This window comes from Homalodisca vitripennis, chromosome 7, assembly GCF_021130785.1.
Source record: "Homalodisca vitripennis isolate AUS2020 chromosome 7, UT_GWSS_2.1, whole genome shotgun sequence".
In the NCBI taxonomy this organism is placed as follows: Eukaryota; Metazoa; Arthropoda; class Insecta; order Hemiptera; family Cicadellidae; genus Homalodisca; species Homalodisca vitripennis.
Window position 1 is genome coordinate 117,459,091 of NC_060213.1, and position 22,693 is coordinate 117,481,783.

The following is a 22,693-nucleotide window of genomic DNA, read 5'->3' on the forward strand; positions in this document are numbered from 1 at the left end:
ACTTCTGAAATAGATTAAGCATACTGTTAGTCAGACCTTAAGAGATAAAAATTCATATTGTAATAAAATAAAAAAATTTTTTCACTGTACGCACAGAGTTCTTACGATAATTTTATCAGTATCTGAATTACCTTAGTCCCGAAGACAGTGATGTATTGGTATCAACTATAGTAGAGACTGTCTATTTAATTAAATAGAACGTTAAATTAAAGTAAAAATCAGAATTACACGTAATATACTTCTTTAAGAAAAATGTATTGTTATTATTAAGAGAAGGAACAACGTGGGAAGGAGCCGTGAAAATGGAGAGCAAAATGGATCTTAAACATAATAGGTAACATTAATATGTAAATATTTAAATTACTTAAGGCTTACTGACTCTGACAAAATCAAGTATGTGATAATGCATTATGAAGCTTTGTTGGTTTTGAAATAAGGTATTGAAGACAACAGACTGAATTCATTATTTACAGAAATACATTTTAACTACTTAAAAATAAATTCTTGCGAATATACTTCTTTATGAACGTACATGAAAGTGCCTATGAAGACATTTCTTCAAATATACAAAATATTAAGAATGAGGTATCGCCGCTTAAACTATAAAAATAATATATTATAATAATGTAACTGGCAATCCTAAAACAAAGGAACCTTTTTTTTGAATACTTATTTATATTATATGAATGATCTGTAAGATGTAGATATAAAAAGTATATTTTATTATTTTATAAAATAATACTTAATACTTAAAGACAATGCTTGATAATATTATTAGCCTAATTCTTAAAGCCACACAAATACATTTTCAATATATCTAAACCTTTTACAATATTAAAAAGGTAAGTATGAAAATGTTCAAGAACATTACATTGAGTAATTTCTACACAGAAATAAATAACATAAATTGTTGACCTCAACACAATTATAATACCGTTACTTATCTGTTCAAGAAGTACGAGATGTTAAATATTAATGACAAGTGATGTCACGCCCATTCTTAAAATCAAACCAGGACCATACATTACTGTAACTTTGGAATCCATTCGCACTCTGAGATGTGAACCCGTGGAGCGTTTAATCATATTTACTTCATTATTTATCAAGACCATTTTACATCACAATACAAAACTTAATTTACTTCAAGAACTGAGATTTTTCAAACTTCTTCTGACTTCCTGAACTGACTTTCCACTCCTGGGGATCTTTGCTCTGCAGTTCTCGGATAGTAGGGATCGCCCACCTTAGCCACAGGAGTCCGAACACCGTACATATAGCAATTAGCACATAGTAACCGTCCACATAGGTCTCACATTCCCCTGCACATTCCTGTAAAAGAGTTTTAATAAATTATTTATCCACTTTCCAGGAAATACGAGCATTATATACATTTACGGAATGGTAAGGATCGCCCTTATCCAGGGGAGTCCGAACACTGTACATACAGAGTTTAACTTTTCTCTCTGTTTGACAGCAAGATGTTTCAAAACAAACTGACGTAAAGACTTGAAAGGTTGCATGAAGACTCATTTCTACATGAGGAACTTAGAGTTCGACGATCATATATGTCACTCTAATGGATTTTGCTCAAAGTTACCGAAAATTTGTACATTGCTATTTTTGACAACCACGAAGGCAACACGAAAAACACAGAATAAACCAACTTTGCTCAATCACTGTAATACATATAATACGTCGTCGTATCAGATTATTTTATATAGATAAGGCAGAGTTCAATGCTGGTGTATGGCTCTCTATAGGATATACCTCAGTATCAGCAAAAGCTGTAACTCAGAGTGTTATATGGAAAATGAATTGAGGGATAAACAAAATCTTTACATTGAGTTTCATTACAAATTGAAAGCTTACAAAATTGACGATTATAGATTTATCTTGTAGATATTTAGGCTATTTTCTTGCTTTAATTAACCTGCATCACCTCAATTTTTGCTTCAAGTAGGCGGAAAACTTACACTGATGAAACTTTTTGCGTCTGGTTATGAGTCTCTTCAAAAACCGAATAGTTTAGTAAATAGAAATATTTAAAAAATATTCAAACTTCAAACCTACAAAGTTTAAGTGTTTGGTGGATAAATGTACCTTGGCCCATTTGGAATTTGAGCAGGTGTTTTCCGCATCTGTGGAGCATTGGCTGAACGTGAGAGGATCCACTAGCAGAAGTACCAGTGAGTTGGGCCAAGCCATGCCCAGGTTGGACAAGGTGTTCATGAGTGTCATGTATGTACCTCCTAGGGCTGGGTCACTCGTACGCGCATAGAACGCCAATCTGGTGGCTGCCATGAAGTAATACGCCATCTGTTAGGCAAATAAAGAAAAGAGTTAGGGACTTAAGCCCAAAATGTTTTTAAAATAATGAATTTTTCGCTGTACATGTTGTACAAAGCTTATAGTTTTGGAGTGGCTAGAGATATTGTTTGGGATAAAAATAGATGGTTTGAACAAAAAACCTCATCTTTCAAACATTAAACAGAATCAGTGTGAAAACATCCTGCATTCAATATGTCGTCTTAGTTATCCTCATTAAATATTTTGCAATAAAAATTTAAAACGTACCTGAATGCATCCATATATAAGTATCAGTAGTCCATAGAAGTACAAAGGAACATCAAGTCCCATTAACATTTGAGGAGTGGACCATATAAAGACAGACGCAACCAAGTTGAAGGCTAACCTAAATAAAAGGGTATGCTGTTGAAATTTATTCATCTATACTGTAATATCATTAACAGTTAAAATTGAATTAATATTATTACTTAAATTAATTATAAGCACATACTACTGTAATAGTTATCTGTAGTTTGCCCAGTGTTTAAAATATTATGATAGCAACAAAATTCAATAAAATAACGCCAAAAACACAAAATTAAATATTCTGTTCTAAGTTTACCTAGAATAATTTTCCAAATTTTACAGCATTGCGGAGATTATCATCTCGCATCAAAACATTACAAATCCAATATGAGTAATTACTATTTATTTTCTTCTACTAAATACACAGCCACAAACAATACCTTAGCTAGAGGAAGCCAAGAATCGTTCGAGTAACTCCAGTGTGGAAAGTAAACATTATCAAACATTAAAAATATATAAATTTTAACATTGATTATTACATTTCTACATTTATTTAACATTGATTTTTATTTCTCAAACTAAGTATTGCATACGAGTCAAGTTGTGTTTATTAAATGCGTTTTTTTTAATGCTGATCCTCTCCCATTTTAGCCTCATTCTGCCAGTACTCCTGGGTCAATGATCTGTGCGAGAACCTTATCAAACAGAATAAAGGGGGAATCGATACAGTACAACACTACAGTACTAATGAATAGTCCCTCCGGCTCAATCCTAAGAAGTAGGTAAATTATGTGAAGGCTGAAGTATGAATACAATGCAGAGTTAAGTTTTTTTAGTTCAAGGGGCCATCATTTGGAAAGAAATTGACGTATCGAGGTGGCCAAAAACTTAGCCTGGATATTTATAACATAAATTCTTGTTCCAAATTACAATTGTAGCTTTCTTGAGACTCTTATCGTTTCCACAAGCCGCCTCATATTTAAATGTTGGATCTAGGGCGGTTTTAGGGTTTAGGTACCATATTCATACAAGTTTTATAAACATATCTTTAAGCGGTTCTAGGAGTACAATTGAAATAAACTGTGAGTAAAATATACATTGGAACCTGCGCTATCTCTGGACCGAACTCTAAATGAGAATCAAACCTTGATGGCCTAGACCGATCTGTGATCGGCCTACCCGATTCAATTTATAATTAATTGCAGATATTTTAAGTTTTCATTATTATTAAAAAATAGAAATGCATACTATTTTCATGGCCTTGTGTACTAATACACAGTGTAAACTTAACACAATAGTTACAAACAGGTGATAATTTACTAATAATCTATACTATTGTAAAAGAATCGAATGGTATCTTGTGTACCTAAGATCACGACTGTACAGAAATCTACACGTACTCTCCTAAGGACTTTGGTTTACATATAGGCCCCACTGGTCGTGAAACATCCCGTAACAATCCATTATCATGTTAGAGATGTAGCCTTGAAAAGTGTTTTATAAATATAAATAACATAATATGAATAAACCATTAACACTTTTTAAACTTTTATTTTTCTTACGAAAAATTTCGAAATAAAGAATAAAGAAAGAAAAATAAAAGGTTAAAAAGTGTTAAAGGTTTATTCATATTATGTTATTTATATTAAATCCATTATCAGTTAAAAGCTTAGCTTAATCTCTTAATCTAGGGCCCCATCTAAATTTAAAATAGATTTAAAGATTGGAATCTCAATCTCTTTCAGCGAGTATCACCTCTATCTCAGAGCTTTAGAATAATATTTTGAAAGAGTATGCTCATGTTGTCCCTGATTTTCAAAATGAAATTGCATGCAAAGATACGGGTAACTGTAGTAAAATATACTAATAAATATATATATATATATATATATATATATCTTATATATATAAAAATCTTGAGTCACTATGTATGTTGCCAATAAACTCCAAAACGACTGAACCAATTTCAATCAAATTTCACATGTATCCGTAATTTAGTCTAACTTAGAAGATAGGATAGTTATTATCTGAATTATTCGCTTATGTCGTGAATATAAACGAATAAAATGAAGAAAAGTTTTCAAAGCGCCTGCACATTATAACCTGCAATTACGAGATAGATACGTATATTAAACAGTGAAACACTGTTTGAAGGCGCTAAGTTATGATGTATAATTGTCTAAACTAAATTTTGGTTGAACTTAAAGGTTGAGTGGTAGACCACTTTGTAATAAAATACATTATGCATGTACAATACATTTTTGACATATTTTCTTGATCGTGACATCAAGGTAAAATCTACATCGGGGTTGGAAATATAATTTACTTCAACCAGAAATGCTCATACGCGGGCAAAACTTACGAAAAGCGTGCGAAGCCGCGGGAAACAGCTAGTATATATATAAAAATCTTGATTCACGATGTATGTTGCCAATAAACTCCAAAACGACTGAACCAATTTCAATCAAATTTCACATGTATCCGTAATTTAGTCTAACTTAGAATATAGGATAGTTATTATCTGAATTATTCGCTTATGTCGTGAATATAAACGAATAAAATGAAGAAAAGTTTTCAAAGCGCCTGCACAGTATAACCTGCAATTACGAGATAGATACGTATATTAAACAGTGAAACACTATTTGAAGGCGCTAAGTTATGATGTATAATTGTCTAAACTAAATTTTTGGTTGAACTTAAAGGTTGAGTGGTAGACCACTTTGTAATAAAATACATTATGCATGTACAATACATTTTTGACATATTTTCTTGATCGTGACATCAAGGTAAAATCTACATCGGGGTTGGAAATATAATTTACTTCAACCAGAAATGCTCATACGCGGGCAAAACTTACGAAAAGCGTGCGAAGCCGCGGGAAACAGCTAGTATATATATATATATATATATATATATATATATATATATATATATATATATATATATATATTATAAACATTCACTAAATTTATATAAGTGGCAATAGCCTAATTTAATTTCAATAAATATTGAATCGCAAAAAAATACTTGCACCGTCGGGACTCGGTGATATATATTTTCTATATCTATTTTATAAAATATGTATAAAATAGATATAGAATGCATAATAAATATGTAACTAAAAAAATTCAAATGGACATAGAAAAATTTGCTATCGAACTTTTTTTATTTTGAAACTAATGGTATGTTACGCTTTATAAAACAATTTACTTATTTATTCTTAAAACATAACATAATTTGAGGTATTGTAACTTTATGTACCTGACAGGGTAAATCTTCATGAAGACGCCCATCGACTTTTCGCCTGTCATGCGTTTCCTGAAGAAAAGAAGCAGTGAAACTTTAACAGGAATGATCACTGTAGTGGCCAACGCAAATTTCTCTCTGTCTAGCCCCAACCTCACCAGCTTGAGCCAGGAAATGGCGTCACATGCACTGAAACTGATCTGTCACATGGCTTTAGTCAGTTAATGGCTATAGTGCTTGCTAAAAAATTAAAGATAAAGAACTTTACAAGAGTAAGAGAATTGTATTAATACAATATAGGGATACGCCAAACCACGTGCAGTTGAGGTTGTAGGAATAACCTCAAGTCTATAGGTAATTTTATTCTTCAGATGAAATTTACTAGGCAGACAGATGAAAAGTTATGCCAGCCGACTGAGATATACATGAATTTCCCCTCAATAAAGGTCATTTCTAGCCTAATAATGAAATGTAATATTTACTTGTTGATGACGAAATTAGTAAGGCCAAATTACGTTCGTCTTAGACATTTCTTGTTCTCTTGAGAATCATTTTGTATGACTGCAGTTAGGTCACGAAATCTTTTAACATTTTTATCTTCAGCTAGCTCAAGTAATGTAGAAAGCTTATGAGAGTCAAGGTCAGCTTCAAAATAGTTACAAATATCGTTCAATTCACGTTGTCTTGCTATTTCACTTTGCATTTTAAAATTTGACAAAGACTTTTATTTAGAGGGTAAGAAATCAAATATAGAGTGACAAGTCATAGTTAAGATTTGATTTCAGTGCACTCTTGTGTTTTTGTATCTTCCTTGGCTCATTGAATCTTTTAATACTTGAGCATTGCTTGAGCAGGTTTAACTGAATGAACATCATGTGAATGTATATTGTGGAAAGATGGCTAGAGAAAAATAATATGTAGATTTTAAATATTGAATTAAAAATAGTTTCTAAATTGACAAGAATAATTTCTATTATGGTTCATGTCCAACCACGAAGATTTGCTGACCACCATTGAAGTCTATTACAATTCCTCTTTCACCTATCGAAAGAATCTAATTTCTGCAATAAATCTATATGTATATCCATCTGCAACGGATTTCGAGAATGAAATGAGCTAAGGGTTTGAAGTTTTGTTTGCATCCTTGACAAATCCTTTTACGCGATACGTGGTATAGTGTACCCTTATCTTGTATTTATATATGTTATACTTAAAACTTAGAGATTTACATTAATCTTACACTCATTGTTAGTAGGAATATGGAAAATGTTTTGATGGCTGGGAGGCGAATGATCCTTATTAGTTTCTTGTAAGTATCCAGAACTCCCAAAGAATGCTCTTCGTCTGTGAACAGCGTCTCTTCGCTCTTGAAAAGCATTACGAGTGTCGTTGTCGTCAGGAATATCCACCCGAAGTAGTTAAGGAAACCTGGAGAAGGAACACATCAGGATAATTTCGATAAAACAGATAATTTATAATTGCTTTTGAAAAAGTTCAATTATTTGCATTTCAATAAAGCAACAAACTTAAAATATGGAACATATCTGGACCTCGGAATAGAAAGCTATTAAAGGTAAATAATTTTTATCTCAAGGACATTCTGTGGCTGGAAACGTTTCAAAGTTTTTGGTTTGAAAGCTTGGGAAAGTAGTATTATCAACCAAACTCTTAAAATGTTAAAGTAAATTTGTCTAAAAAATCTATTCACCAAGAAACATACGAATTATGTAAGACATAGTAATCTGCGATGTTTGATCAGTCAGTATCAACCCAAAGATTTTCTCTTTGATTTCTAAAACACAATCTCCAGGCTTGAAACGGACCCATCCATTTATTTCCTTAATTCTTATTCTTTCGTTTCATACATTGTTTCTTGTCTTGCAGAGCAAAAATTCATTTCTATCCCTTTCAATAGAATATACAGTTCGGATAATTATCTCGACATAATTGGAAACTTTATAAAAAAATTAATAACCTTTGCGGTGTTTTCACTCCTTTCAGTGAACTTTTATTTAAATCGTATAATACAGTATTTCCATTAAGTATAATTAAACCAGGCTAAGAGGAAATTATAAATAACCTAGGTTGATTAAAGATTAAAGTTTTCTCATAGGGATCAGATCATTACTACTGGTCGTTAGGAGGGAAATTGTAGGTGTGTGAAAAGAAATATTCTTTAAAATCGAGAAATATTCTGTCAAATAATAGTGAAACAAACTAACTTTTAAAATATGCTAATGATAAAGCAGTAATTTCTAGTGCTTCATAAAGTTACTTTAAATATCTTATAGCTTTAATGGTCATACTAACTGGAGAGAGTGATGATGCCATATGGCTGAGGCTCGGACCGCAGGTAGGCGTTACAGAAGTCTGCAGACTCTAGAGACATGAAGACGAAGAAGCCCACGGAGATACCGATCGTCTGCCCTACACTACCGCAAGTAGCCGCGTAACCGATATTTTCCCTGTTACATAGAACACAGCTTAATTAATATACAATAATAAACCTTTTACCACTGTTTATGTATTGTACAATTTAGATTTCGAATTTAATGAATTAATCTTCAGATACTTGTCAACAAAGTAAATAAATAATTTAAATTAAATATACATATGTTTTTAACTACCTTGGTGAATAAATTTTTCTATTTAATTTTATATGTGATCAATTTACATCGGTTAAGAGTGTATCGAATAATATATTTTTTTTAGAAAACCTTTGTCATTTAAAAGTAGAATAGGATTAATTTTGGCACTTATTTAAATTTCTAAAGTTGGCAATAGGTGACTTTTTTGCATGTGTTTAAAATTGCGAGATTTTTTTTAAATTTCGATGTTTGGGTATGTATGGCCGGTGTTATTTAAAAATTAGGCATATTTTGATTGAAGACATCATCAAATTCAGTTTGATGTTAGAAGGTGTATTATTATTTATATTATATCAAACACTTATCGAGGCTACATTTCTAATACAGCGTAATTGTTTGTTTTTGTTATTCTTATCTAGCGTAAAGTAATTTAAAGTATTAGAAATTAAACAGGCATTAAACTAACCTAATATATCACGAATAATTTGCAAAATAATAGTTCGAAACAGGTGTTTAGGTTTGCAATAATATCACGGAATCAATGTTTTTTACCAAATAAGGATACACAGTGAAGCCTACTAAATAGTTCTAGAGAATATATTCCTACCTCTTGAGCATGGTGATGGCCCAACCGTCCAGTGCCACATCTTGAGTGGCTGCCAGGAACGTGAGCAGGAAGAAGAACACTGTGAGGAGTACTATACGAGGTCCTGCAGGATCGTCTATCCAGGCATTTGCTCGATACGAGAGACACAGCATTGTGATGCCGATGATATACTAAATTAAACTGTATATTAGAAAGGGTATATTTAGTTTTATAAATTTCAAGACTCCGGCCTGTACATAGAGTTCCAAAATGCTCACTACAACTTTTGAGATATCGTTTCATAAACAAAAAGAAGTCAAAGACTAAATAATCAGTCTATTTCTGTTCTTTATTCGCCGGTCTGTTAATATTTACTTAATTTTTAAAACATCACTAACAAAGGAACTGAGACTAAATTCGGTTTCGGTGATTGACGAGATCTGTCAATAGGATTGGCTGAATCTGATTTGACTTTAGTTTCTTTGTCTAACGGCGTTTTTCCGTGTGCCAAGCTAAAAGTGTGTAACCAATTTGTTTCTTAAAGGAAACTATTCGATATAAGGTAAAACTGCATAGTGTGCTTATACAATACAAAGTGGCTCATTTCCTACATAAACATTGTCCTTTGTTGATCGGTCTAACAATAACAATTGATTGTTGGCAAATAAAAAGCATTATCTTAAATCTAGTATCTTAAGTCATATTCTTCATGTTTATTTTTTATGTTAAATAGACGACTTATACTGTTAAGTGCAGTACCCAAAACTCCTGCGTTGTATCTTATCAGGAACTAAACTAAAGCTCTGTAAACCATTACGTGTATGTGCAATGTACATATCTAAAACGTTCTACAACTTGACATTTAATATCTTGCATACAATTTTGTGATGTATGGAACAATGTGTTCCGACCATATCAAACTACTGTTAATAGATATCCCTAATTTTTTTCTCATGCTTTATTACACATTCATACATGTATTTTAATGCAAACAAATAGCCATAATATTAATTTGATACATTTCTGTTAGATTTTTAGATTTCGCTGAACGGACGCAGGAATTTTAATCGCAGTAAGACGCATTGCATCGCAATTTCTAAACGTAATGCTTAAGACATTGAAACCTTTGCAGTGTACACACATATGCTATTAAAATTATTCTGTAATTTACTTTGAGCTACGGAATGTCTGTACACGTTAGTCATCTTAGACTCGTAAGAGGTATAATGTAAGCCATTCACTTCGAAAAAAGGTTAAGTCGTTCAAAATCCCTGCAAATCATCCTTTCACAATACCTCACCATCGGCTCCCTAAGATGACGAGGAACTCGCTTTTAAAACTCAAGTTTGACCAACAATGACCAACGAAAACCTTAACACCTTTCCTTTACCCTACGGTTGATTCGCCATATTGAATAACCCGCTATTATAAAAATATAAGAATTTAGTCATCCTACTAAGCAAAATATGTAGTTTAATTTGTATTTTTTAATTTATTAATCTTTTTGTTATTAAAGTTATATTATATTTATTTATATAATAATTCATTCATGTATACATTAAAAATTACTGGTTACAACTATGTCCCCTGCGGGACCTCATAAAAAATGTTATTATTTAAGAGAAAGCAAGGGTTCAATCTGACACTAGATCCCAATCACAGAGTATTTCTCTTGTTGGGTTGTGAAGTTGTAGACTTCTATAACTGTGAAGTGGTAGACTTCTATGGTTGTGAAGTGCTAGACCTCTATGGTTGTGAAGTTGTAGACTTCTATAACTGTGAAGTGGTAGACTATTATAGTAGTTCCTCCTTTCGATAAAAAATATAATATTGCTGTTCTGCTACCACATATTATTGGTAACTTATTTTATTGTAATTAATTATTCGTAAATGGAACGTATATGATTTTAAGTTTTTACACAATATATAGTATATTTACACAACGTAACGCTTCAAAAGTTACAAAAACAAAAGTTGGTATTGTTAGTGCATTCTATACGAATTCGTCTATTTTTACACTGACTTTGTTTGCATGTTTTTTCATAGACTGAATTGTTATGTTAAAAACATTAAATTTATTTCTTATTAATTATGGGCAGAATTTACCTGCGCAGGGACCAGCCAAGATTTCCGGCGGCCGAATCTACTAGAGTAAACAGCGTCCACTATTGGGGCCCAAAGGAGTTTCACGCTGTATGGCCATGCGGTTATACTGAAGATCGCCTACACATAACACGGAGTGATATATTATACAAATTGTATACATCTATGTGTATTTTACTATTAGGAGCCACAGGATTTTAACATAGTCAATCCAACAATACCAATTATTGTAACAGCTCGTACAATAAAATACGTCACTCAATATGCATCTTAAACCGAAGATCAAATTATACTGTGAGTCAACTGACTCTATTACAGTGTGACCTACAAAAATCAGTTAACTTGTCTCGAAAATTAAACTTCCCTCTTCTTACTCAATTGCAACATCGTACACTCAAGACTTACAATGCCGAAATCTCTAAGAGGCGCAGTGCCACTGAGACCATGTTTGAACGTCTTTTTGAATCAAATGAAACCACGGACTCTGCAGTGTTATCTCAAGATTTAGATCAAATAAATTTTCAATATATATATAAGTCTACATAAGTGTTCACATATCATATACATCAGTCCCCCTCTCTACATTCTTAGGGATACCACGAGCCTCCTGCCATCTGCTCTTTGAACGTCAAGCTTCCTAAATTAGACTCAAAGCACGTTACTAATCCCGACTACAATGAATCTCATTTGTTACTTTATTGGGTATACTATACACCGGAATTCTAGTGCACCTAACGTAACTACGTTTAAGTGTCTTATCGGGCAAACCACTCAATCTAAAATCTCATTGCCCCTAATAGCGTATAATCTATTGCTCATAACTCTAGACACCTCAACACTCTGCAACTTTATCACCTACTAGATTTCCTTAGTGAGTCATATTCAGGTGTCAAGCTACTTGTGCCTTTGTCAAATCGTTCTTTGAACATAAAGAAGCTCTTAAAGACATGCAGGGCGATATTATTGCAAACAACCCTCTCCCCTCTCCACATCTGATGCGAAATCTTGTTGAAAAACTGGAACACTCTTGGCTCACACCAACGATGCAGATGGTGAGATTAATATACCCCGCTCTGTTCAGGAAATTATACAGTGCCCCAACACTGAATGCTCTTGCTTGAGGATGATAATCTGCACATAGTGCTTCAAGAAAACAAAGGTTCCTATTCTAGTCCCAAACCGTTCTTGACCCACCCCGTGGAGCTCTCGCAAGAAGTCACTTGCATTAAATATAACTCGCAAACATCACAATATGATGAAGGAACACAACCGTTTTATTTATCTCAATGTGACTCTAACGCCTCTTGTGCCATATGTCAGAGAAGGTATCCCAGTTTACTCCATTGTACACCTAATGACCCTCATGATCAAAGGCCTCCCTTTCAAGCATCTAGCCTACGTCTACACAGCCCGACGCCGTTGCACGCACCACTCTGAATAATGACCCTCTCTATCGCTCTAAAAGTGGCCACCCTACCACTGTGACCTATATGCCACATTTTCTCAGCATCCATCTAGGCTTCGTGGTCATGGGTTCCGTCCCCTGTCTGTCCCCTTTGTCTCGTGTGAGATAGACAGATGGATTCTCTCAAAACTTGCGTCCTACCCCGGTGTTAGTGACTGTTCTTGTGACAAGATAGAGGTTTCGTCAGTGGCCCGTTCTTCCATAGATCCCGCTCCAGCCCTAGAAGCCCTGAAAGAGCTGGAAACCCCCTCCCCCTGAATGAAGACAGCCATGAAGCCAGAACAAAGGCGTTGAATTGGTAATATTCTATGAACCCTTCCCTTCTAACTGTTCCTTAAAGTCTATCTTTTATATCACCATAAATCTAGAAAGAATTCAGGAGTTACACTGAAAATGTCCAAATCCAAGCCTATTATTGCCTTCAAATTATATTGAATGAGATATTGTTTCTAAATATTATAGAACTCAGTGGATTAAATCATCTGCTATAGGAACTCTTAAGATATTAATGCATGTTTTGCTTTAGATTGCTCTAATATATAATTTAATGAGATCGTAAGAAGATTTTAGATGCATGTGTGATATGAACGTGTAGTGAAGTTTGAACTGCTAATTAATTATATAAAAACTTAAATTTGTTTATTTAAGCTCTTTCACTGACCTGATCATTGTAACTGACTCCTTTACTCTGTAAGACCATAGGTACTGATTCCCCTAGACCCAAGACGACACCTTGTAGCAGGTATAAGAAAATCAGAAGATATACGTTTGCCCGGTCTCCCTCCAGGGAAGCGGTCTTCTTGCAGGTCGGTTGAACTGCCTGGAAAGAAAACCAAGGAAACTTTGCTATACAATTTAGAAGGTTGATTAGGTCTTAAAATTGCCATCTCTCTTATATAGTATAAGGTAAAATTGTTGAAAGATAGTAAACGGCATTTGTATTATTAAAACTTTAAATTTGGTATTGATATTTTAGGTGTAAAACACTATTATTTTGTGTTTATATATTTGGTATAAAATGTAAAATATTACTCTTCTTTACAACCATCCAAAGTTCCAGCGAAAGTGTTTAAAACAGTTGATCACTAAAACTCACATGTATTGTGCACAAACAATTTTTCTCAATCCACTAACAAGCCTGATAGTTCAAAGTAAATGCCTTGTGAAAAGTATATTCCACAATGTTACTAAATATTTTATTAAAATTTTAATTATATGTACAAAGCATGTAAGTTAATTTACCAACAGTGGTTAGTTAATGAGAATTTCCTACGAGTAATTCAAAAAATTAATGCTATATCATGATTTTTAATCTTGTGTACGTAAAATCATGTAATGGTGAAATTTTCCAAATATAATATTCGCCATAAGGATTAGATTTTGTCCCATATACTGGAATTAAATCCATTTAATTAGTAAGATGCACCATTAACATTCAATAATATTGTATTTTCGTTAACGCAATTACTTGTAGAAAAAAATTTCATATATTGCTCGCACTTAAACCTCATAAAAGTGGCGCTTACCATTTTCTCCGTCAAATTTAAGTACTAAATAAAATATTATTGTTATATGGTTATTCCTTTTAAGTGTCAAAGGTAGTTAGTTAACTTAAAAAGTCGTTAAAGATAATCGACACAGCAAATCTGTAAAAAAATTAATGTTACCCACTACGAATAGAGCAAACCTGAAATATTTATTTAGCACTAATTTGAGATGTTTGTCTGTGTAAGATAAATAACTCTTGTATTAGTTAAACATGGTTTAAAAACAACTTATCGTGATTGAGATGAGGCCGTGACCCTTCATGAATGGGAATTTTCTGCAGTGATACTTGAAAATGTTCCAGTTATAAACAGAAGCTGAATATTCAACATTTAGTAATATGAGTAATATAATTGTAAACCGTTGCAATTTATAGACAGTGACTGCGTGATTTAAATATGTAATAAATTATTCATTTTAAAACTAATCAATATATGTATGCAACTGTAAATTAGTCGAAAGTTTTACCTAGTAATGTCAACAAATAATAATTATCAAAATAACTAGTGGAATTTAGGTAAAAAGAAGTGAATACAATACTATATAAAAATAGTTCTGTACGACCTACAGTGTGTTATATATTTCATATTACACATTATTGCCAATATTAGGTTTACAGGCATCACTTTGGAACTACTCTAGCCAATCCCACCCCCTAACCATTTTGCTTACGTAACTATTAACTTTTAGACCTATATGGAATAAACGCTTTTTTTGGTTCATTTTTCTTACACACATAGTGCATTAACAATAAAACTTTATATTTAACTTTTCTGTGACGAATAAGGCATAACTGTTTGTTTGTATGGAACACAATGTTAGTTTGAATAGTAGATGGGAATAAACGTGTCTAAATTTTTATTATACAGTCTTTAAAAGTCCTCAATCTCCTCATTCACCATATCATGATCGCCTAAACCACTTTACCACAAAAATTATTAACAGTAAGATTTACATTACAGTCATGTAATTATGGTGGGAAGGGTTGATTCACTGCGAATTTTGAGTTTAGCTCCATTCTACCTTCTGCTTAGTACAGCCTCTGAAAACTGATGCTATCAATAATCGTTTGACGTAGCCACGTTATTATTAGGATAGCATCCAAAAATTAGTGGTTTGATGTGTAATACAATCAGCTGATCTTTCTTGGACAGATGAGCGTATGTTGGCAAGTCTTGTTGATACAATTGTTTAATGTTTTGTTGTGCTTCGAATTTGGTATTTAACAAATGTCGTTATCAATTGATATTCCGGTTTATAGAAGTCTTTGGTTTAGAACTACGATAACTTGAATCTTGAAATCTGTAGTCATCGACCATCTGAAGAGATGAAAAAATTGGCGAGGAAGAAGGTCAAATCGTTATGGGCAGAAAGCTCTGTTGCCCCACTTTTGTGTGTAAAACATCGTATTGCACCCGATAAAAGAAAAGAAAACAAATTTGATCTATATTACATTTTATTTCATAGTTTAGGTGCTTCTGATGTCGAAACTATGCACAGAGTTCGTTTTGAGATTCGTCACTGACTTTTTGGATCTCTCCAGGGCAAACGTTGACTACACATTTTTGTATTCGAGACTGTAAAGTGTCATATTTCAGACGCTACACTAAGCTGAAGGTGAAATGAAGCATTCATATTAGAATGATGCATTAGAATGTATACTGGCACTGATAGTAGCATAATTAAACTAGCGTTTACCTCTCCGTCTGAGACTTCCTGTTCTCGTAGTATCATGATTCTTTGGCTGAAACAATGCTGTAGATGTAAAAGGCATAATTAATTATTAGAGTGATACTTTAAGGTGGCATGACACTACATACAGTCTTCCAGAGGTAGTATAAAGGTAAAATATCCAAAGGGACTTTTTGCCTATACACAAACTGCAAGTTACTTAATCATCCTTGGATCCTGCAGTCTATTAAAATCAGCTCTTGTACTAACTTGTATTCCTACGAATTAATCCCTGTTTTAAAATACCCATAAAGTGCCTTCAAATAAAATTATAAAATATTATTTAATTTTTAATTCAATTTGAACACCATGCACACAATTTATTGCGACTTATTTAGTACATTTTTTTTCTTTAGCAATACAACTAAATGTATTTTGCTATATATACTACTTTCCTGTAAATTCGTTCCATAATTTGTGTATTTTTATCACTCCTATGGTGGTAATAGTTATTATGGTATCACAGGTTTTGATAATCTGTATTAATCAAAAGTGATTACAACTTTTAATATCTACAACATTTGATATGTAACCGTACCTCTTATGTACTGAAATACGTAGATATTTTTAAATTTCCTTATTAAATACATTACAATATTAATGTCTTAACGATTTTCTAAAAGATTTTTTGTTTTTGTCTAATACAATTTAAATTTAGTACTAAATAGGTTATAAAAAATTAGCTACATTTGAAATTTCACTTCTAAAATTTATAAATGAGATCTTAATTTATTATCCTATTCTATTTCAACCGATCTTGTAAAATGCACTTTATTGAAAATTACTTAATTGATATTGATTCAGTACAATACAGTATCAAAATATTGTTTTCAAAATATTATTTCTTTGAATGACAACTTCTACACTCCTTTGAAAACTTCCTTAAAAAAGTATAGCTTCTGATTTTGTACCATCCATGATTTATTAAATCTGTAACAGGTATTAATGGTCTGAGTAACCAAAGATTACGTAAAATAAAACTTTTTACATTTATTGTTGGTATATGTCTGTCTAGTGAAAATATTATTCTACCATACCTGTTGGAAGCTGCTCAGGTTTTTGTCACTTCTAGATGAACAATGAACTTAGATTAAAGTTAGATAATGTTGCACGTGTGTTTACCTTCTTTTTTATAAACCTGTATGTTGTAGATTAAAGCGTATTTATGACTTAATTAGTGTGCAATGGGATTTTGTTGTTGATAAATAGATAATACTGCCATTTTTCTCTTTTCTATAATTATTCAAATCCTTATCAGAATGTATAAAACTGCTATGTATTTCTGAAAGTTACCCGTGGCTCCGCAAGCAATTTTCTATTGAAGAAAAGTTACACTGTTGCCATATTTTTTTAACGGTATTCTTAACATTCCAGAGTTAGGAGATAGTCACTGAAAAATATTTCGATCTTGAGATCCATTTTAGATGTACACGGCCATCAAGTACCATGAAATAATTCGAACTTCAAATCAATATTTCATGATAAACTACTTCAGTAACAATTAAACCATATCAGGTCAGCTAGGAGGAATTTTTAAGTCGAATATCGTACATTTTCAGTTAAGTTTATTTTGCATTAATGCCCCGATCAAGAATATACTCGTATACTCCTGCATAGCTCTGAGACGCCTATTTTCCTACAGTGTATAGTATAGCCTCTGTAAATTTTTTCCGCTCCAAAGTATTTCTGGTGACATAATTGAGTTTTTCTTCAGTAAACAAATGACTAAGATGTATATTACAACTGTTTAATCTTCAGTAGTTATGTAGTAAATTTGTCTTTGATATTTTAGCTCCTTCATTCTTAGGCTTTAATTTTTTTCTGGAAAAGACATTTTTCATATTTCAACATTTAATTTATTTCAAAAGCGCTTTCGCCGGTTACGGCATCATCAGTTATATATTGTTTACAGAAAAAATATGTGTGTAAAATAGAAAAAAAAACATGACAAAATAGAATAAAATTTAAAACTAATTGTGAAGATCAAAAACTAATAAATTATAGAAGAATTATTTAGAAAAATATGGTTTGCAATTCATAATTTTGGAATGGATTTCTTCTTTTACTAATGGTATAAAAATATCACTGACATTTACGGAAGGTTGGGAAATACAACTTTCTTTTAAAACTGCCATACATGCACTTTCAATTTTATTTATTTTAGTCCAGGAAGTTTCTTTAAAAACTACACTAGATGATTCAAAATTTATATGATAATTTTTCTTTACTTCATATTCAACAAATTTAGATTTTTCAATGTTTTCTTTCTTACAATTATAAATATGTTCTTTTAGCCTAATTTCCACAGGTCTTGATGTTTGGCAGATATACGTCTACTTGCATTCACAGTCAATTTTATATATATCACATTCTTGGTTTCCTGTTGTTTGTTTTTTGGTTTTAATTTTGTTAAGTAGCCTACGTGTTATTTGTTTAAGGATTCCCACTTGTTTAAGAAAACATTTCTTTGGATTCGTTGGAATAGTTTTGAGATTCATTCTTCAATTATAATTTTAAGATTAGGAAATAGCTTAATATTGTCACTTGTACAAACTTAGCTTCTTTACACAGCATTTCATCTTTTTAGTCCATTGCAGGTTTGCATCTTTTTTCTGTAAGGACTTCTGTATTTTTCTCGGAATATATCTGCCATGTACGCTAATCGCAGCAATAAATCTGAATCAGTGAAAAACGTTGAGTTTTCGTAGTCTTCGTCAAGCAAAAATGCAAGGACTTCATGTCTAAGCTCAAATATTCTTGCCAAAGCTGTTCTCTCAATAACCAGCGAGCTTCAGTATGAAACAGTAAATGTATGTGTTCTGAGCCTATATCTTCATAGAGAATCTTAAACACTCGAGACTTTAAAGGCTGCCCTTTAGTGACATTAACTGTTTTAACACCCACATGTAACATTTCATCAAGTTTCGGGGTCATACCTTTTGCTGCTGAAGCTTCTCTATGAATTATGCACTGTGTCAATCTAGCTTCTGAAGCTACCTTTTTTTATCAACCTTCGAAGTCCAGTGTTCTTGACTGACATAGCTCAAGCTCTATCTGTGTACATTCCTGTACATTTGATCTAAGATATGTCATATCTTGCAAAAATGTATTAATCATTCGGAAAATGGTTTCACCAATGGTATCGGCTAAAAACGTCTCACAAAAAAGCAACTCTTCCCTCATCGCTTTACTATCGACGAATCTTACGTAACATATTAAATAAGCAACTCTATAAAGATTGCTAGCTTCATAAACTTGTGTGGCAAAATGAGAATTTTAACCTTTTCCATTAATTGCCCGTGAAGATCTTCCAAAATGTTGCTTAAACGTCTTGATACCGCATAATTTGAAATTGTTTTTTCCTTCAAATGTTGACTCATGGGTTCTCCAAACCCATTTGAAACTATGCTAATTGCTGCTGGTAATTACAAGTCTTCTCCAATAGTGTGAGGTTTTCTTCTGAGCGATTCTGGGAGAAATCTGATAAGATGCCAACAAAGCCTTTGAAGTTTGTTGTTATTTCCAACACTTGTAATGTTGGAAATAACATTTTTTTGTTCAATAAAACTCTCTGGGTTCTTATGATATTTCCATGTTTAATGTCAAGATTGCGGCTAGACATACTGGGGCCGTTCTTGGCCATTTATGATTGTTTTGTAAAACGTTGTGATAAATAACTGTCATCATACTTGAGCACTTTTGCTACGCTTGGTCCACTTGGACTTGGAGAACGATTGGTTACACTTGCCGTGTCGCACGGGATTTTATTTTGACCTTGACTGTCACTGACGCCACTACTCGTACCTGCCTTCATTGGTGCGTCTCCACTTTTACCACTTGTTACATTTACAAGAAATCTTTTCTTTTCCATTTAAATATTCGTTTGTACTCGAAACGCTTACCAAAGTATATATTGAAGTAACCACAAAACATGGAGATGTGGTATGTTCGATCATGGGACTGCCAACTAAGTCTCAGCGTGTAACATGATGAGACCTCAACCTTACTGTGGCATTTTTAGGCTTGAATCCTTTGTGGCTGTTTCGAAATTCACGCTGATCATAGAAAATGTGGAGTCTGCATCCGGGTCTGAGAATGAGCAAAAGGGCAGTCGCCTTCCCCTAAGGTGGCGTCTAACCCTCTCTCAGATATCAGATAAGTAGATTGATGTCTTCTTGGGTTATGGGTCTGATTACGGGACATGGTCATCTGTGAAAGCATCTTGGTATCCTTCGGAAGGATCCGCTCTTCTGCAAGGAGGTGGCAGGGGTAGAGAGTGGAGTACCACAGGGCTCAGTCCTTGGCCCTTTTCTCTTTCTAGTCATTATAAACGACCTCCCAAAAACATTTCTATATGTAAGTCAATTATGTATGCTGACGATACAACATTGTTTTGTAGTAATTCTAATGTAAGTACTCTTTTTAACCAAATTGACAACAGTCTTAAGGAATGTGAAAACTGGTTTGATAGTAATGGCCTTTTGTTAAATGGTAATAAAACGCAATCTGTTCTTTTCACTCTTAGCTCTCTAGAACTTGGTTCACAAGATATAGGCTTTAGCGATAATGTCAAGCTATTAGGAATCAACATTGATTCAAAACTCTCATGGGGTCCTCACATTCAGGGTGTGTGTAGCAGGCTTTCTAGAGTAATATATCTTTTGCGTAATTTGAAAAAGTGTATCCCAAAAATATATTTAAGAATGGCCTATTTTTCCTTTTTTCATTGTATAATCTCTTATGGTATACTGCTCTGGGGTTGTAGTACCAGTACAAAAAACATTCTGTTACTCCAAAAAAAAGCAATCAGAATAATTACTTACTCTAATTATAGAGCTCACTGTAGACCATTGTTTATAAGTGAACAAATACCCACAGTTTTTAATTTGTACATATTTCATTGTCTAGTTAGAGTTAAGTTGAGGATTGATTCTTCCTTGTTTAGGAATGACATTCACAACTACAACACCAGATACAGAGATTTACTTGATTTACCTCATGTTAGGCTTAGCAAGACACAACACTCTTATTCTTACGTAGGCTTAAATATGTTCAACAAACTTCCTAGAAATGCTTGTGATATTGATTTTAAATGTTTTAAAACAAAATTGTACAGCTGGCTACTGAGGAATCCTTTTTACAGTGTAAATGAGTTTTTAGATCTTTCAACCATTGACATTAGCTTTAATTGATGACCTTGCCTTATCTGTGATATTACTGTTTTAACAATTTTGAATGTTTTGTATATAATGGAATTTTTACTTTTATTAATTGATGACCTTGCCTTATTTGACATATTAATTAACTATTTTAAATTCTGTGTATATAAAGGATCTTTTAAATGTATGTTTTTACTTTCTATTATCATTGTGCATTACCTTAAATGGAATTTTAAGTCTTAATTAGTTTTGTCCATCAAATATTGACTACCTTCAATTGTTGTACTCAGCTTTATCTATGCTCCCATTTGTTAATTGTTAGTTTTAATTTTATATGAAGAATTGATTTCATTACTTGAACTCTATTTTAACTCTAAGTGAAGATTTATCTGTAAAGACATAAGTAGTATTAACTATTATTTGTTGTGTAATGCCTTGTAGCAACTTGACGTCAACTGTATGAGTTACCGACTTGTTTTTTGTTGCAATAAAGACTTTGACTTTGACTTTGGCTCTGTAGAATGTGAGGCGAGCAGGAGGAAACTGCTGGATACCTGATCTCTGACTGTCCTGCAATAGCAAAGGAGTGATACGCCATCTTTGGTAGTCTGGAAAAGGGTGGAACATTTTCTCTGGGGACCTGATCGGTTTTTTTCGTCGGTTTTTTATAACTGCTGAAACCGTAGACTGGTCGGCTCATAGTGTGCTTCCAGGGTGCGCAAAAGGCCCTTGAGTATCCAAAGTCCATGGCAATAGCCCGCCCCATAGGAGAAGAAGAATACATGGAATATCTTAGGCCAGTGTGAGGGAAAATAGGGAAGTCTGCAGAATTGTTAGGTAAAAATACTTGATTGTGTACTATGATGAACGGAAACAGGCTTGTATGAAGTATATACATTATTATTTTAGTATGAATTATTCTTATGGCTAAGAGAATCAAATGTCAAGCCACAACCATTTCTTATTTCATGTATTTCAGCACGCGTAGTAGTACTTTTTGTTCGATATTAACTTTCCGTCGCTCATTTAAGTTTGATTTTCTGCCCCAATCAAGAAAGTATAGTTCTAATACATAGTTATAATTTAGAACGTGAATATATGTAGATTGTTATAGTCGTACTTGGTATTCATTTTCAATGCATGAATTTTATCAGTTATAATAATAAGTTCATGGCAATTACATTTAAAATATAAAACATACTATAGTAAGCAGTTTTGCTATGGTAGACTAAGCAGTTTTTTCTATAATTCTTCTACTTTCCACGACTACTCATTATACGTATCATAAAATACTTTAATAAAATCTCATCACCTATAGCGATAATAATCCTGTAGTAATAAAATGTGTCTTATCAAAAAAATCTATATTAATTTAGAGATTTTGTAGATTTTCTCAAAACTGTAAATTCAAAGCCGCAGCAAAAATATTCATTTATGCTAGTTTAAAAAACTGTAGATTATTTATTAAAAAACAATACTATTTTTAAGAGAAATAAATTACTTTATTCCGAAGGAAAAACCGAATAAAGAGAAAGGACAAGGAACATAATTAATCCCATTTTGTAAAAAGGAAAGAATCTACATTTTCAATTGTACATTGGAACACACATGAAGGGAACACTATACATTCTACGAGTTTGTAAAATACAAACATATAAAAAAGGGGTAGATTCTTTAA

General features: G+C 32.7%; 1 protein-coding gene across 1 annotated transcript; it reads right to left on the minus strand.

The window, feature by feature from the left end:
* Window positions 1-236: 236 nt before the first annotated feature.
* Window positions 237-15,882, minus strand: LOC124366229 (acetyl-coenzyme A transporter 1-like). The gene is made up of 10 exons (XM_046822620.1): window positions 15,824-15,882; window positions 13,242-13,400; window positions 11,119-11,235; window positions 9,034-9,203; window positions 8,149-8,303; window positions 7,079-7,266; window positions 5,854-6,038; window positions 2,575-2,692; window positions 2,101-2,316; window positions 237-1,329 (listed from the first exon to the last, which is right to left on the minus strand). The coding sequence occupies exons 1-10, from the start codon at window positions 15,857-15,859 to the stop codon at window positions 1,138-1,140; spliced, it is 1,536 nt and encodes a 511-aa protein (XP_046678576.1). The 5' UTR covers window positions 15,860-15,882; the 3' UTR covers window positions 237-1,137.
* Window positions 15,883-22,693: the final 6,811 nt, after the last annotated feature.

Excerpts from the sequence above, each read along its gene's own strand:
- LOC124366229 (XM_046822620.1), bottom strand. The coding sequence starts at position 15,859 with ATGATACTACGAGAACAGGAAGTCTCAGACGGAGAG. Across the intron at positions 6,039-7,078 it reads TATTCCTACTAACAATGAGT|ATCAGTTTCAGTGCATGTGA; the intron begins GTAAGATTAATG and ends GCCATGTGACAG. Across the intron at positions 2,693-5,853 it reads ATGAAGATTTACCCTGTCAG|GTTAGCCTTCAACTTGGTTG; the intron begins GTACATAAAGTT and ends CCTTTTATTTAG.